Here is a 13,977-nt window from a genome sequence, read left to right as displayed (position 1 = left end):
TTAAATGAATAAGTGGCACTAATTGTAAATGCAGTAATGATATGCATTGTGGTATATTAGGAAGAAAAGGAAAAAAAATCAAACTTATATCTTGCATGTAAATCCTCACTCAATATAAAATGACAACCTGCACTTCATGTGAAATGTTGTAACTGAGATTTTTCTTTATTTCAGAGCACTATGAAAACCACACTGCTTCTTCAACTAGAATTATTGATAATTTTAAAAGACACTTTGCTACCTAGGACTTGAAAAAGGATCTACTCTCCATTAATGAATGATTAAATAAAATCCCCAAAAGCTTACCATCACATGCTTGCTATTTCTGTAGCCTTCACCCTGTGCCTCTATGCTAAATGCTCATTCTTCTTTGATTTGTTTGCACAAAAGCATGGGTTGATTACTCACATTTGAGCAGAACTTAATATATCACACACTTTAATTAAAAAACTGCTGCCTAGTAAAAATAACCTAGATTATCTTTGTCTTGTTGTCTTGTAGATTTTACACGAAAAAGTGAGATGGCAACACACCACGCCTTGTTCTGAAGAGCACTCACTGACCAGGATATCACCCTGGTAAAAGGCATGTTCCCTGTTCCCGAGGAACTAACAAGGTGCGGCACTGGGACAGAATACACCAACTATGCTGGCCACCGAGTGCAAGCCAAGATGTACCCCCGCGAGCAAGAGGTTGAACCCTCATGGTTGTGCATCCGGATCTCCAATATCACGTAAGTATGGCCGTGAAACCTGTTGCCTTCCAGGGCTTCCTCACTGCTTGCTGTATCCGCTCCCGATCTGGCAATCTCGTGTTGAGTTGGCAATGCTCATCCTCGTATTTTCTGGGGGACCTTGTTGGTTAAAATCTCTTTCAATTGTTAACACTTTGAAAGCAATCAAACCTGCAAGATTATAGTGATTAGAAAACAGGGGACTCAAAGTTTTAACAAAGTTGATGAGCCACTTGTGCTGCACTTCCACTATAGGTTGCACTCACGTCTTTTGCAAAAGTTTAAAAACTCCATAGTGACAAAGGAGCCAGGAGCTTCTTTTGTCCAAATATGGGAATGGGGAGCTCACCTGGTGCATTACTGCTGCTGTGATCTGCAATCCGTGTCTCCTTGATCGTCCATGGATTCTTGTGCTTGCTTAATACCTTGAAGCGGCAGCCGAGACTCCATTGTCATCTAAATGTTACCGTGATTGGAGAGAAGTGGCAGCCACCGCGTAGATGTTCCTCAGAGAAATCCGTGCCGCGCCTGCCTCCGATGCGTTCTCCGACACTCTCCTTGCCGCGATCTCGCCGAGCTTGACGTCGCGGTGGATGGTACACGAGCTGAGCAGGCTTGCCCACTGCGACTGGCTCGGCAAATCGGGCATCTGCTCAATCAGATCCTGCGTCTCGCGGAGCCGCCCCGATCGCCCCAGCATGTCCACCACGCACGAGAAGTGCTCCGGGGCCGGATCCAGGCCGTGATCCCGGATCAACCCAAATATTTCTAGCGCCTCGCCCAGCGACCCCGAGCTTGTGCAAGCGCCAAGAACAGCCAAGAACGTGACCCTGTCCGGCCGCGATCCGTCCAGCGCCATGCCCCGGAGCGCATCGATCGCGCCGCGGCGACCATCGCTGGAGCTAGAGTAGCCCGAGATTATCCCGTTCCAAGACAGGGAATCCCTCCCCGGCATCGATTCGAAGACAGCCCGCGCCTCGCCGCACCGGCCAATCTGCGCCAGCGCCGCGATCATCGCGTTCCAGGAGACGCTACTCCGCGCGGGCATCCGATCGAAGACCGACCGCGCGTCGTCGGCCCTGGCGTTCTGTCCGTACCCCCCAATCAGTGTGTTCCAGGAGACAATGTCCCGGGCGGGCATGGTACGGAAGAGGATCTCCGCGCTGTCCACACGCCCGTTCTGGGAATATGCCGCCATCAGCTTCGTCCCGGCCACCGTGTCCCGCTCGGGCATGGAATCGAACACCGCCCCAGCCTCGTTCAAATCTCCCGCGCGGGCATATCCCGACATCACGGTGGTATATGCCACCACGTCCCGCCGCGGCATCCTGTCGAATATCCCCCGCGCGTCGTGGAGGCGATCATCCGCCTGGACGAGCCCTAGTAGGAGCGAGTTCCAGGTCGCCAGGTTTCTCTCCTCCGCCATGGCGTCGAAGCACGCCCTCGCGTCGCCGGCCCGCCCGGCCATGGCGAATGCGGCGATGAGCGCGTTCCACGACACCGTCGTCCTCTCGGGCATGGCTTCGAAGAGGGACTGCGCGAGATCGGCGCAGCCGGCGTCTGAGAGCGCAGTGATCATACAGTTGCAGGATCGCGCGCTCCACAGCGGCATGGCGTCGAAAATCGCCTTGGATCGCTCGAGGTCGTCGCCGCGGCATTGGGTGGCGAGCATCGCGTTCCAGGAGATGGCGTTCCTCTCCGGCATGGCGTCGAAGAGGCGCCCGGCCTCGTCGATCCGGCCGGAGAGGGCGTAGGCCTGGAGCAGCGTGGTCCACGACACGACGCTGTGCTCGCCCATCCTCGCGAACACCTCCACCGCCCGCTGCAAATGCCCGTTGGAGGCATATGCCGCGAGGAGCGCGTTCCAGGAGACGAAGTCCGGGCTGGGCAGGCGATTGAAGACCGCCTGCGCGTCGCCGACTCGCCCGAGCTGCGCGTACATGGTGATCATGCTGGTGCAGCACACCGAGTTGGGCGACGCGACGCGGTCGAAGATCTCGCACGCGCGGTCGTGGTGCCCGTTGTGGGCATACGCCTGGAGGAGGATGTTCCAGGAGAAGCGATTGGGCTGCGCGATGGCGTCGAACGCCGACTGGGCCTCCTCCACGCTCCCGCATTTGCCATACATCTGGACGAGGAGATTGGCGAGGTAGACGCTGCCCCTGTCCTCGTCGCTGGCGAGGATCCGCGAGTGGATCTCTCTCCCCCTGGCCAGATCCCGGGCGCTGGAACACGATCGCAGGGTGGAGGCCAGCCAATCCACCCTGCTCTTCCGGCTCATGTGATAGAACGCGTACGGTTGATCTTCCACGGTACGGACGTTAACTGTCAGTAGCATATTCCGCGTTCTAAACTTGGACACTCTTTGATCCTAGGGCAAGTCACCATGGAGGAGGAGGCGGCGGCCCTGGCGGAGCACATTCTCCGGATGCGAGGAACTTGGATCTCGCCGGCGAAACGCGAGAAGGTGGTGGCGGCCAAGGGCCTCCCCGAGGGATGGTCCGTGGTGGCAGGGCTGCGCAAGGATCAGGGGCGCTACTTCTTGGCATTCCGCGACTTTCGAAGGTAGGAAGTGTTTGCCCGATCGATTCCATCGCTTGTAAGTAAACTAGCTCCTCCTCTACAGCCCGGATGGCACGTCGTGGCCCACTTTCGAGGCGGCTTCGAAGTACGTGATAGCCAACTTGGAGCTGGGAGAGAAGATCCGGGAGCTCAGGAGCTTGGAGGCTGTGGAAGGTGGTGGCGCGTTCGAATGCGTGACGTGCAGGAAGAAGTTCATGGAGAGCAGGCAGTGCATTGGACACATGAGTTGGCATTCCAAGAAACGAAAGCGCAATTGCGTGGATTAGTTTATGCCGGCTCATTCTTTTTAAGGGCGGCTGCGAGCTGGTTTTTCATCCGGAGGGCTTGGAGACGGAGGTGACATGGGAGGATCAGTAAAACCAAGTTCCACGAGCTCAAGGCAAAAGGAAGCGAGCAACGGGTGCTGAGCGATGAGGAGGTACCGGTTTGCATTATAGTTCCCTCAATTTTGACACTAGCTGTGAAGAAAACGAAAACTATTAGATCAAGCTGTGCCCATCAAGCATAGGCGGATCCATCATTGCGTCTACTCATCTTTAATCTGATCCAGGAACATACATAAATGTACAATGCACTGTTTTTAAATTTTAATTTAATCATATAAACCTAAACATAACTCATTTGAAAATATTTTTGTCCAATTAAAGTATCCTTGTAAATTGATGCAAATATATTTAGAAATTTAGTTCGACAATATGTTAATAATAGTTTGTACACATATGTTAATTTGCAATATGCCACCTTTACAATTGCGATGGTTCACATTTTGTTCACAATTAACATAAACATGGTTTACGCAAATAGAATCATGCAAAACCATCTTTAATCTGTACATCACAATAAACATAGTTCACAAATTTGCAATAAATATAAAATTATTGTAAAACATAATGTAAATATATGCATGTTATTAATATTGCCATCTTTGTAAATTGATATAAAAGTTTATTTATGTTTTATTTATGATAAAAGAATTCATTAAACTTAGTATTAACGTATTTAGGTTTATTTTTAGTTTAATGACTACTATGAACATTGTCTAGTTATTTTAATAAATAATGGTAATTTGATAATATATAATTGTGAAATTGGACCTCAAGGATTGTTATTAATTAATATTGCTTATTATTCAAATCGATTGTAATTTATTTATTTATTTATTTAAGAATATATTTACATGTGAGGGCTAAGTGTACGGCTACGATGCTATATACTAATATTAGTGTAGTGGGATTTTGGTAGCGGTCGGATTGGTTTTAATTCGAACCACTCGCTCTTGTATATAAATTAGGGTTTTTGGGCTAATTGATATGCACATTTCTGTATTCCCTTTCTATATTCCATGCACTCACATTGGTGGAGGTGAGGGGCACTTTTGATTGTCCCTAGGGAGTGTTTGGATTTGGGATTTTAGTTTAGATTTAACTTTTGTATTGTTTAGATCTAGTTTTTTCTATTTCCTTTCTTTTGTTCTTTCCTTTCAGAACTTTGGTTTAGATCTAGCTTTTTGCATTGTCTAGATCTACCATTTCCTTCTAGCTTTTTTGTCATTTCTCTTCTTTTGCTCTTTCTTTTTCATTCGTCTCTATGGCAGATCAACAATCTCCTCTTTTGACTCTGGAGCAGCAATTGGTACAATTGCTTGATGCTATGCGCTTGCAATTGAACAACTAAACTCAATTGATAGCGGCATTCATGGCACATGGTACAACTCATCCTGCTCTTGGTGCCAATCCTTACGTTTGGATGGAGTTCTTTCGCAGAAATCCTGGGGATGATGTGTACCATTGGTTCAATCACTTTACGGTGATTGCCACATATCATTCTTGGGATGATGCTTGACGTTTGTGTGAGTTTCCCATGTGTCTCCAAGGGACAGCGTTGTAGTGGTACAACGGTTTGGGAGCAGCCACTCGCAGGGATTAGATGTGAGACACAAAATCCCTAAGTCCCAAAGTGGAGCTAGAAAGGGTGCCACATGGTAGTGGCCGAAGCGAAAGCCAAACGAGCGTAACACATTTGGACTAAAAGCTCCAACTTGGAAGGTCGAGAGTGGGAGTAGAACTTCCAACAAAGTGCTCGAGGAACAAGCACGAAGAGAGCAATAAGTGAGACTCCAAAAAGGGACCCAAAAGGACCAACACATGACACGTGGAAGTGTGCGAGATGGAGTCCGAGATGGACCGAGACGGAGTCCGGGATGGAGTCCGAGATGGAGTCCGAGATGGGGTCCAAGATGGAGTCCGAGATGGACCGAGATGGAGTCCGAGATGGAGTCCGAGATGGACCCGAGATGGAGTCCGAGATGGACCCGAGATGGAGTCCGAGAAGGACCCGAGATGGAGTCCGAGGTCTGGACCGAGACCGGGACCGAGACCGAGACCGGGACCGAGACCGGGACCGAGGCCGAGGCCGAGACCGAGACCGAGACCGAGGCCGAGGCCGAGACCGAGACCGAGACCGAGGCCGAGGCTGAGACCGAGCCCGAGTCCGAGTCCGAGTCCGAGTCTGAGAGGGTGAAAGCCCAAAGCGTTCGTCTCCCAGACCCTGGGGGGTTTGGTGAGCTCCAAAAGTATAGTAAGGGGGAGGATTACAGTGGAGCTAGTTTGGCCAGGAAAGGCTAGTTTGGCCTAGGAAGGCCAGACCCAGTGTTGGGTGATGAACTGACCATTGGGAAGTCCAAGACTAGAGTGAATACGGACCGACAAGTGAGGTAGCTTGGTGAAGTGTTCAAGAGCCGGCTCTAGTTCCCTCGGGAGATCGATTGGCCGATGCTCCCAGTCCAAGTGTGGGTGGCACTACCTACTTGGATACCAGGCATGGCTCAACGGAACCTCACTCTAAGCCCATGGCTAGAGCACCCAAAGGCAGAAAGCGGGGAGAGTACCCAGGTGGCTTGTATAAGGCCACAGTGTTCTGAAGTGTTGTCCCCAAGTCCCAGACTATGGAAAGGGAAAGGAGCAGTCCTTTGGTGTGGTGGCCAAGGATACGGTCATGTGGTGAGGAAGTCCTAGAGGACCATGGGAATTAGTGGTCAGGCCTGTGGGCCTCGATCCAGTGGCAGTGTTGGCAAACACGTCCAAGGGCAAAACGGGACCTAGTGGGGACTAACAGAGGGATATTGGGGAAGGTTATTCCCCTTGTCAGTAGGCATCCTAAAGATGCTAAGGAGTGGATCTGGGATGACCACTCACGGATGGTTGGCCCAGTCTTGGAGAGACGGGATTGTGATGCAAGTGGTATTGGACCACTAGTGCGGCAAAGGTGAATGGGCATAGCTTTAGTGTAATGGGCCAATATGTCAGTAGTACCTTTGGGTGTCGGTCTTGGGACCAGACATGTGGAGCACTTGGACTAAGTGCAAGGGATGAGTGGCATAGATGCCATCCTCGGGGCTAGCAAGTCCCAAGTCCTGAATTAGACTTCAGGAGGTTGTGAATGAGACCCCTCCAAGTGGTCAAAGGTGTGGTTAAGTGACTAAAGTAGAATGGAAAAATTAGTCGCTTATAACTTGGTATCGGAGTTGTTCCTTAATCTGACTCTTATTAGTGGCCAAGTATATCACTGCTTGTATTGGAATCGGAGGGTCCTAGATATGGACCTATCTTCGAGGAGTAGCATGTCGAAAAGACATGGCTCTCCACTCAAGTTCATGCATGAACTTGCGCACGATGTGGTGGATGGAAAAAGGGCCAGTAAGGGAACAACTTTGGGATCTTGGGAACAGTATAAAGGTTTCTTCATAGAGTTGAGGATGTGATCCAGATGAGGATTTGACTTTGCAAACTGGCTAATGTAATTGTGGTAAACAACTATAGTTAGGATCACGGGAAAGATAAAGACTCCAAAACAATAAAAGAGTCACAAGATTATCCTCATATATTTGAGGTGGGTGCTCATGAATGTGAGACCAGAAGTAATGACCGCGAGAGGTCAAATACGGAAAAGGACACAAGTCCTTGAAATGGTAGTCGGAGCTACCTCTAATAAATGCTAGAACAACCCAAGGAGGTGAGGGTGTACTTAGAGGATGAGTTGGTATTCTCATCACATGGACAAGTGGTCCTAAGGGGCAAAGGTTAGCCCCAAGAAAATCATCAAGTGTCAGAGTAACACTTGCAAAGATTGTTCTTATGAGTAGGACATGAATACAAGAAGTTGTATTCCAGTGAGTTGGCACCTCTAAGACTGAAACCTCACAGTTTGTTGGATTAGCAAAGTCCAAAATGCTAGATGACTCAAGCGGAGTCAGGTAATGGTCCTAAAGGATTGGTTGAAGCATTTGACTAAGGTGTATGGTGCCCCATGAGGTATGGGGAGGATCATAAGATCCAAGTATGAGAATAGTAGGTATCTCATTAATGGCCGAATATGCCATACTAAAGTTGTGGGAAAGATGTTCCCAGAAAAAAGCAACTTTGGCCCAGAGTTGGGTACAAGCACTATAGTGCAGTGCTAACGAATAGTTAGTATGAGGAACAATTATATTGGTCTTGGCAAAGATCTAGACACTAATAAGTAGTGTCATAAGGGTAGGCTCGTGGGGCCGATGGTGTGGAGACACCAAATATGCCAAGGTGTGATACCTTGAGGTTATGATGGTGGGTTCATAAGAACCCCTTGCCAAGGGAATCCCAACAGAAGCGGGAAAGGCATGGCCTAAGCTGGAAGGCATGCGGTTGAAGTGTGGTGACCCAGATAATGATGGAGGTGTGGAAGCACCAAGCAATGAGTTGTAGGACTTGACAGCTATGAGGCAACTAAGCAAGATGTGCAATATAATTGGTTAAACGGGTAGAAGGTAGCTACTCAAGACTTCTTAATGGTATAAGGAAGTTAAATATACCCTTACAGAGGATAAATTGCTTATGTTGCGATATAGTAAGTCAATGTCGTAAACGGGAATGCTCATTGTCCGGAGGCCATCATTGGGACACCCAAACACTCTAGAACACCAGGAGGTGGTGTTTCATGTCGCAAGGGCAATAGATAAGGCCCAAGGGACTAAGTCCTTAATGAATGATGGATAGAAGGTGCTATCCAAATGTCCAATATTGTGGAGACAAGAGAAGACTGTCTACCCGAATTGGACAAAGCCAAAAATGGAATTTTGGCAAGGCTAGTGATGGGCATGTAAAGGCCCATAAGCAGTAACATTAACCCCGGTGTGTGGGATTATAAAGTGAGCATGCCCAAGATTGAGGAACCACTCCCTAGGCTATCGGGTAGGTTCATCCCTAAGCATACTTGCTAAGGCATAGTAAAATGTGCAAAGCTATCCTCCTAGTTTGGAGGAGAATAACCAAAGGAAACATATGGGGCCAAAAGGCAAGTAGTATTGGGATAGAATTAAACCATAGAAATTGAAGGGCATATCCAATGGTGGTTATGCAAGTTGGGAGTGGAGAATCAAGAGGGTGCTCGAGGATGTTGTTGCTAGCAACTGTGAGGCCATGGACAGTCTAAAATATGGAATTGTCCATATTAGACTATATAGCAACTATAAAGCTTGCGAAAAGGGAGGCCATAGCAAGCTAAGGGACAAAGTTCCTTCAAGGTTCCCAAAGATGATTCTAGGTAATTTAGTACCTAGAAAGGCAAAGTGTAAATGGTTCATGGAACGCACGAAATCAGAGTGGCGCAGCAGAAGCGTGGTCTTGAAGCTTGCCATGAGGCAAGGCTATCAAGGTTAGGGAAGTAGTTCCCGAGTGTTCAAAGAGAGGGCTTTGAACGAAAGTCGATGGTCAAAGACTTTCACGCTTATGCAGGAACCATGTTACAGTGGTCGGAGGACTTGCCAAACGAGATTGGCAAGTCAGGGGAACGAATACCCTAGTTGAAGGTGATTACTTCAAAAAGGGTGGGCCATGGGGCCAAGCATGGAGGAGTCCATGCATGATCACGGACTTGTCAAGTGAGAGGACTTGGCAATGTGGAGGAACTAGGTTCCTAAGCTGTGATCTGTAACGCACTTTAAGTATAAGTTGGTGCACCGGCGTGGGGAGTCACACCAGACATCTAGGGTGATGCCGTCCGTAGATACATATACGGAGGTTGGGTTCGAGTCCCGACCCTCTAGTGCTTGGGTTCGAGTCCCAAATCACTAGGGCGTGGTGATGGTTTGGAATATGAGGACACTCATATTTCGGTGGTCATGGACTCTCAGTGAGGGGACTGGTTTGGGCACACCGCCAAGCGAGGGATGCCTCGGAGTCGTGATGCACAGTTAGATTGCTTAGAGTGAAAGCTCGGCATATCTAACTTGAACACTTTGGTGCAAAGGGCACCAAGGACGTGGTGAATGAGATGGGGACACCCAAGTCTCAGTTGCTATGGATCCTTGGCTGAAAGGGCTGGCTTGGGCGCACTGCCGAGTGTGGGGGATGCCCTCGGGGTCATAGTCAACAACTTAGAAGGGTCTGGAAGATCTAGTTCCTATTGATAGACCTATTAAGGGGTCAAGATGAGATCACTAGGTGATTTTGTGGCTAAACAAGGACAAAGTCTTTATTTGGGTTAAGGAATATCATTCCTAGTTCAAAGTGTTAATTTGAACTATTGATAAAGGTGTGGCTTGGTCGAGGTGACCAAGTGGGAAGAACACCTAAGGGAAATGAGCTATGTCAATGCTATGGCATAGTAAGTCCAAGGAAAGTAGTCTCTATAAGAGATCCAAGGGAGGGTCTCAAAAAGTTGGGCCGTGGATAGAGCCCACAACAGAAAATGCTAAAGAGACGTACTAGGGGTGAACACCCTCTGGACTTGGCAAAGCAAAGTGTTTGCTATGGAATCGAAAGGAAACCTCAAAAATGGAGGTAGCGATCCTATGTTGCTGGGTGCAACAATCAAGGATAGGAGCAAAAGACTAGTGGCCAAGAAAAGAGCCATGGGAATCATGGGAAGGAATCCAAATGGCAAAGTTAGCCAAGGAACACAAATGTGTTTGATGCTAATCGATTGCGGAAAAGGAAGTGGACTTCCAAGGATAGATTCCCAAGTGCTCCAATTTGGCGAAGTAAAAGCTCCAAGTGAGGAGCGGCAAAGTAGCCAAAGGATAGGGCCGTAGACAGCCCTGGCACAAATGATGATAATTGGAATGTAGTGCCAAGGGTGGCACAAAATAGAAAAGAGGATGATGGTGCCTTCAAGTAAAGAACTTCCTAGGATAGGGAAGTGGACTTGCACAATATGTGCAATGTAAGGTGTCGGAGACGCTTAGGAAAATTGACTTCAAGAAGTCAAAAGTAAACGTTCCAAAGTGCAAAGGTTATATCGATGAAAATTGAAACTACTCAAGATGGAGTAGTGGGATTGAGATAGAGACGGTGTCTCTAACAAGTTTAGCGAGAACTAAACCAATAAAAGGAAAAAACCACCAACACAAGTGGTCCAATCAATCTCTAACTTGGAGAGACTATCCTCCTTAGAGGATGGACAAGGCATGGTGAGCCTTCGGGGTCAAACCATAGACAAATATTGGCCGGGTGCCAAGGATGGGAATGGTAATACCTGCGGGTGTTACTTTATAAAAGGGTTTACTGTTCGATGAGGACATCGAACTTCGTCTATGGGTGGTGGAGTTGTGAGACACAAAATCCCTAGGTCCCAAAGTGGAGCTGGAAAGGGTGCCACATGGTAGTGGCCGAAATGAAAGCCAAACAAGCGTAACACGTTTGGACTAAAAGCTCCGACTTGGAAGGTCGAGAGCGGGAGTAGAACTTCCAACAAAGTGCTCGAGGAACAAGCACGAAGAGAGCAATAAGTGAGACTCCAAAAAGGGACCCAAAAGGACCAACACATGACATGTGGAACTGTGTGAGATGGAGTCTAAGATGGACCCGAGTTGGAGTCCGAGATGGAGTCCGAGATGGAGTCCGAGATGGAGTCTGAGATGGACTCGAGTTGGAGTCCAAGATGAAGTCCGAGGTGGAGTCTGAGGTGGAGTCCGAGATGGAGTCCGAGATGGACCGAGACAGAGTCCGAGATGGAGTCTGAGGTGGAGTCCAAAGTGGAGTCCGAGATGGAGTCCGAAGTGGAGTCCGAGATGGAGTCCGAGATGGAGTCCGGGATGGAGTCTGAGATGGAGTCCGAGACGGGGTCCGAGATGGAGTCCGAGATGGACCGAGATGGAGTCCGAGATGGACCCGAGATGGAGTCCGAGATAGACCCGAGATGGAATCCGAGATGGAGTCCGAGAAGGACCTGAGATGGAGTTCGAGGTCGAGACCGAGACCGGGACCGAGACCGGGACTAAGACCGGGACCGAGACCAAGACCGAGGCCGAGGCTGAGACCGAGCCCGAGTCCGAGTCCGAGTCCGAGTCTGAGAGGGTGAAAGCCCAAAGCGTTCGTCTCCCAGACCCTGGGGGGTTTGGTGAGCTCCAAAAGTATAGTAAGGGGGAGGATTACAGTGGAGTCAGTTTGGCCAGGAAAGGCCAGTTTGGCCTAGGAAGGCCAGACCCAGTGTTGGGTGATGAACTGACCACTGGGAAGTCCAAGACTAGAGTGAATACGGACTGACAAGCGGGGTAGCTTGGTGAAGTGTTCAAGAGCTGGCTCTAGTTCCCCCGGGAGATCGATTGGCCGATGCTCCCAGTCCAAGTGTGGGTGGCACTACCTACTTGGATACCAAGCGTGGCTCAACGGAACCTTGCTCTAAGCCCATGGCTAGAGCACCCAAAGGCAGAAGGCGGGGAGAGTACCCAGGTGGCTTGCATAAGGCCACAGTGTTCTGAAGTGTTGTCCCCAAGTCCCAGACTATGGAAAGGGAAAGGAGCAGTCCTTTGGTGTGGTGGCCAAGGATACGGTCATGTGGTGAGGAAGTCCTAGAGGACCATGGGAATTAGTGGTCAGGCCTGTGGGCCTCGATCCAGTGGCAGTGTTGGCAAACACGTCCAAGGGCAAAACGGGACCTAGTGGGGACTAACAGAGGGATATTGGGGAAGGTTGTTCCCCTTGTCAATAGGCATCCTAAGGATGCTAAGGAGTGGATCTGGGATGACCACTCACGGATGGTTGGCCCAGTCTTGGAGAGACGGGATTGTGATGCAAGTGGTATTGGACCACTAGTGCAAAGGTGAATGGGCATAGCCTTAGCATAACGGGCCAATATGTCAGTGGTACCTTTGGGTGTCAGTCTTGGGACCAGACATGTGGAGCACTTGGACTAAGTGCAAGGGATGAGTGGCATAGATGCCATCCTCGGGGCTAGCAAGTCCCAAGTCCTGAATTGGACTTCAGGAGGTTGTGAATGAGACCCCTCCAAGTGGTCAAATGTGTGGTTAAGTGACTAAAGTAGAATGGAAAAATTAGTCGCTTACATTAGAGTGTTCTTCTGGATGTTTTCAAACACGCCTTCGGATATGCCGATGACTGTGATGATGCTTTCCAACAATTGCATTGTCTTCGCTAAGGGCCATCTGAGTCAGTGATGCAATTTGGTGTTCGTTTCCGAAGCCTTTTTCTTCGTGCGGAGCCAAATTGTAAGCCACAAAATTTTCCTTTCCAATTTGCCAACTTACCTCGCCTATCCGACCAACTCTGCCTTGGCTTGTGCTAGGTTCCCTCACCAAGGTTCTCGCCTATGGTACCAGCTCCTACTTGGTTTCAGCTACTTACTGCACGAGCAACGGAGTGTTAGCCATCCATCTACGGATTCCCAAATCTCTCCCAATCCCCCTCCCCGGGTTAGACTGGACTTAAGGTTCGGCTACACTCCCCACAGGCACAAGCAGCCAAGCACACCAAGCCTCCAGATTTCTAACACCCCTTGGTACCACAAGACTTGATCATGGGACCCTCTAAATCCCAAGCCTTGGGTGCAGCACTTGCTTCGGGACGTCGGGGCGAAACACCGTGGCCTAACGGCTCGGTATGGGTACCTCTACCCCCCCTCTTCCATCCCGAAGGGAAGGCCCAAGCCCCCGGAAGGGCGAGGACCAATGAGCCACAAGGTACTCAAGTGGGGCACCACTCCACCTGAGCCGGGAGCACCGCAGTCGGTTTCCCTTTCGGGAGTGGGAGCTGCTCTTGAGCACTTCCTTGGATGGCCCTCCGGCACCAGCCAAGTCCATGCTCACTCCCACCCAAGGCCCCTCGGTCCCAGTCTCAACCTCAAGTCGGTTTGGAAGCCCAATTGGAGAGTCCCTTCAAAACTGGTTCCTGGACCTCACTATCCCTACTAACTTTTTGGGGCCCCCTTGAAGCCCCCCCCCCCCCCCCCCCCCCCCCCTGGGAGACGCACGCTTTGGGCTTTCACCCCTTGACCCGTATTAGTATTTGGACTTAGTCTCTGGCTCGATCTCGGACCCGATTTCGGATCCGACTTCGGATTCGGTCTCGGACTCGATTTCGGACTCGATCTCGGACCCAATCTCGGACCCGACCTCGGACTCGACCTCGGACTCGGTCTTGGACCCGATTTCGGATCTCGGACTCCGTCTCGAACTCGGTCTCGAACTCGGACTCGAACTCGGTCCCCGAGTCGGTCTCGGACTCGATTCCGGACTCTATCTCGAACTCGGTCCTAGAGTCGGTCTTGGACTCGATCCTCGACTTGGTCCCATCCGATGAACTCTTTGTCATTTCGGTCAAGCTTTTGGGGATCCTTTAGCCTACGACATCTCGGGGAGTCGGTTCCTTACACAAATATGTCGAAGCGGA

At 49.8% G+C, this 13,977-nt stretch overlaps 2 protein-coding genes across 2 annotated transcripts; one reads left to right on the top strand and one right to left on the bottom strand.

Moving 5' to 3' along the window:
- Window positions 1–409: 409 nt before the first annotated feature.
- On the bottom strand, window positions 410–1,779 carry LOC9636663 (pentatricopeptide repeat-containing protein At2g01510, mitochondrial). The gene is made up of 2 exons (XM_024663327.1): window positions 1,083–1,779; window positions 410–904 (listed from the first exon to the last, which is right to left on the bottom strand). The coding sequence occupies exon 1, from the start codon at window positions 1,746–1,748 to the stop codon at window positions 1,197–1,199; it is 552 nt and encodes a 183-aa protein (XP_024519095.1). The 5' UTR covers window positions 1,749–1,779; the 3' UTR covers window positions 410–904; window positions 1,083–1,196.
- A 1,340-nt stretch (window positions 1,780–3,119) lies between these two features.
- On the top strand, window positions 3,120–3,587 carry LOC9636662. The gene is made up of 2 exons (XM_002989498.2): window positions 3,120–3,298; window positions 3,360–3,587. The coding sequence occupies exons 1-2, from the start codon at window positions 3,120–3,122 to the stop codon at window positions 3,580–3,582; spliced, it is 402 nt and encodes a 133-aa protein (XP_002989544.1). The 3' UTR covers window positions 3,583–3,587.
- The last annotated feature ends 10,390 nt before the right edge of the window (window positions 3,588–13,977 follow it).

The sequence above is a fragment of the Selaginella moellendorffii genome, unplaced genomic scaffold (genome assembly GCF_000143415.4).
Source record: "Selaginella moellendorffii unplaced genomic scaffold, v1.0 SELMOscaffold_98, whole genome shotgun sequence".
Lineage (NCBI taxonomy): Eukaryota > Viridiplantae > Streptophyta > Lycopodiopsida > Selaginellales > Selaginellaceae > Selaginella > Selaginella moellendorffii.
The sequence above is the reverse complement of the archived record's forward strand: the minus strand, read 5'-3'. Positions and strand labels throughout refer to the sequence as shown.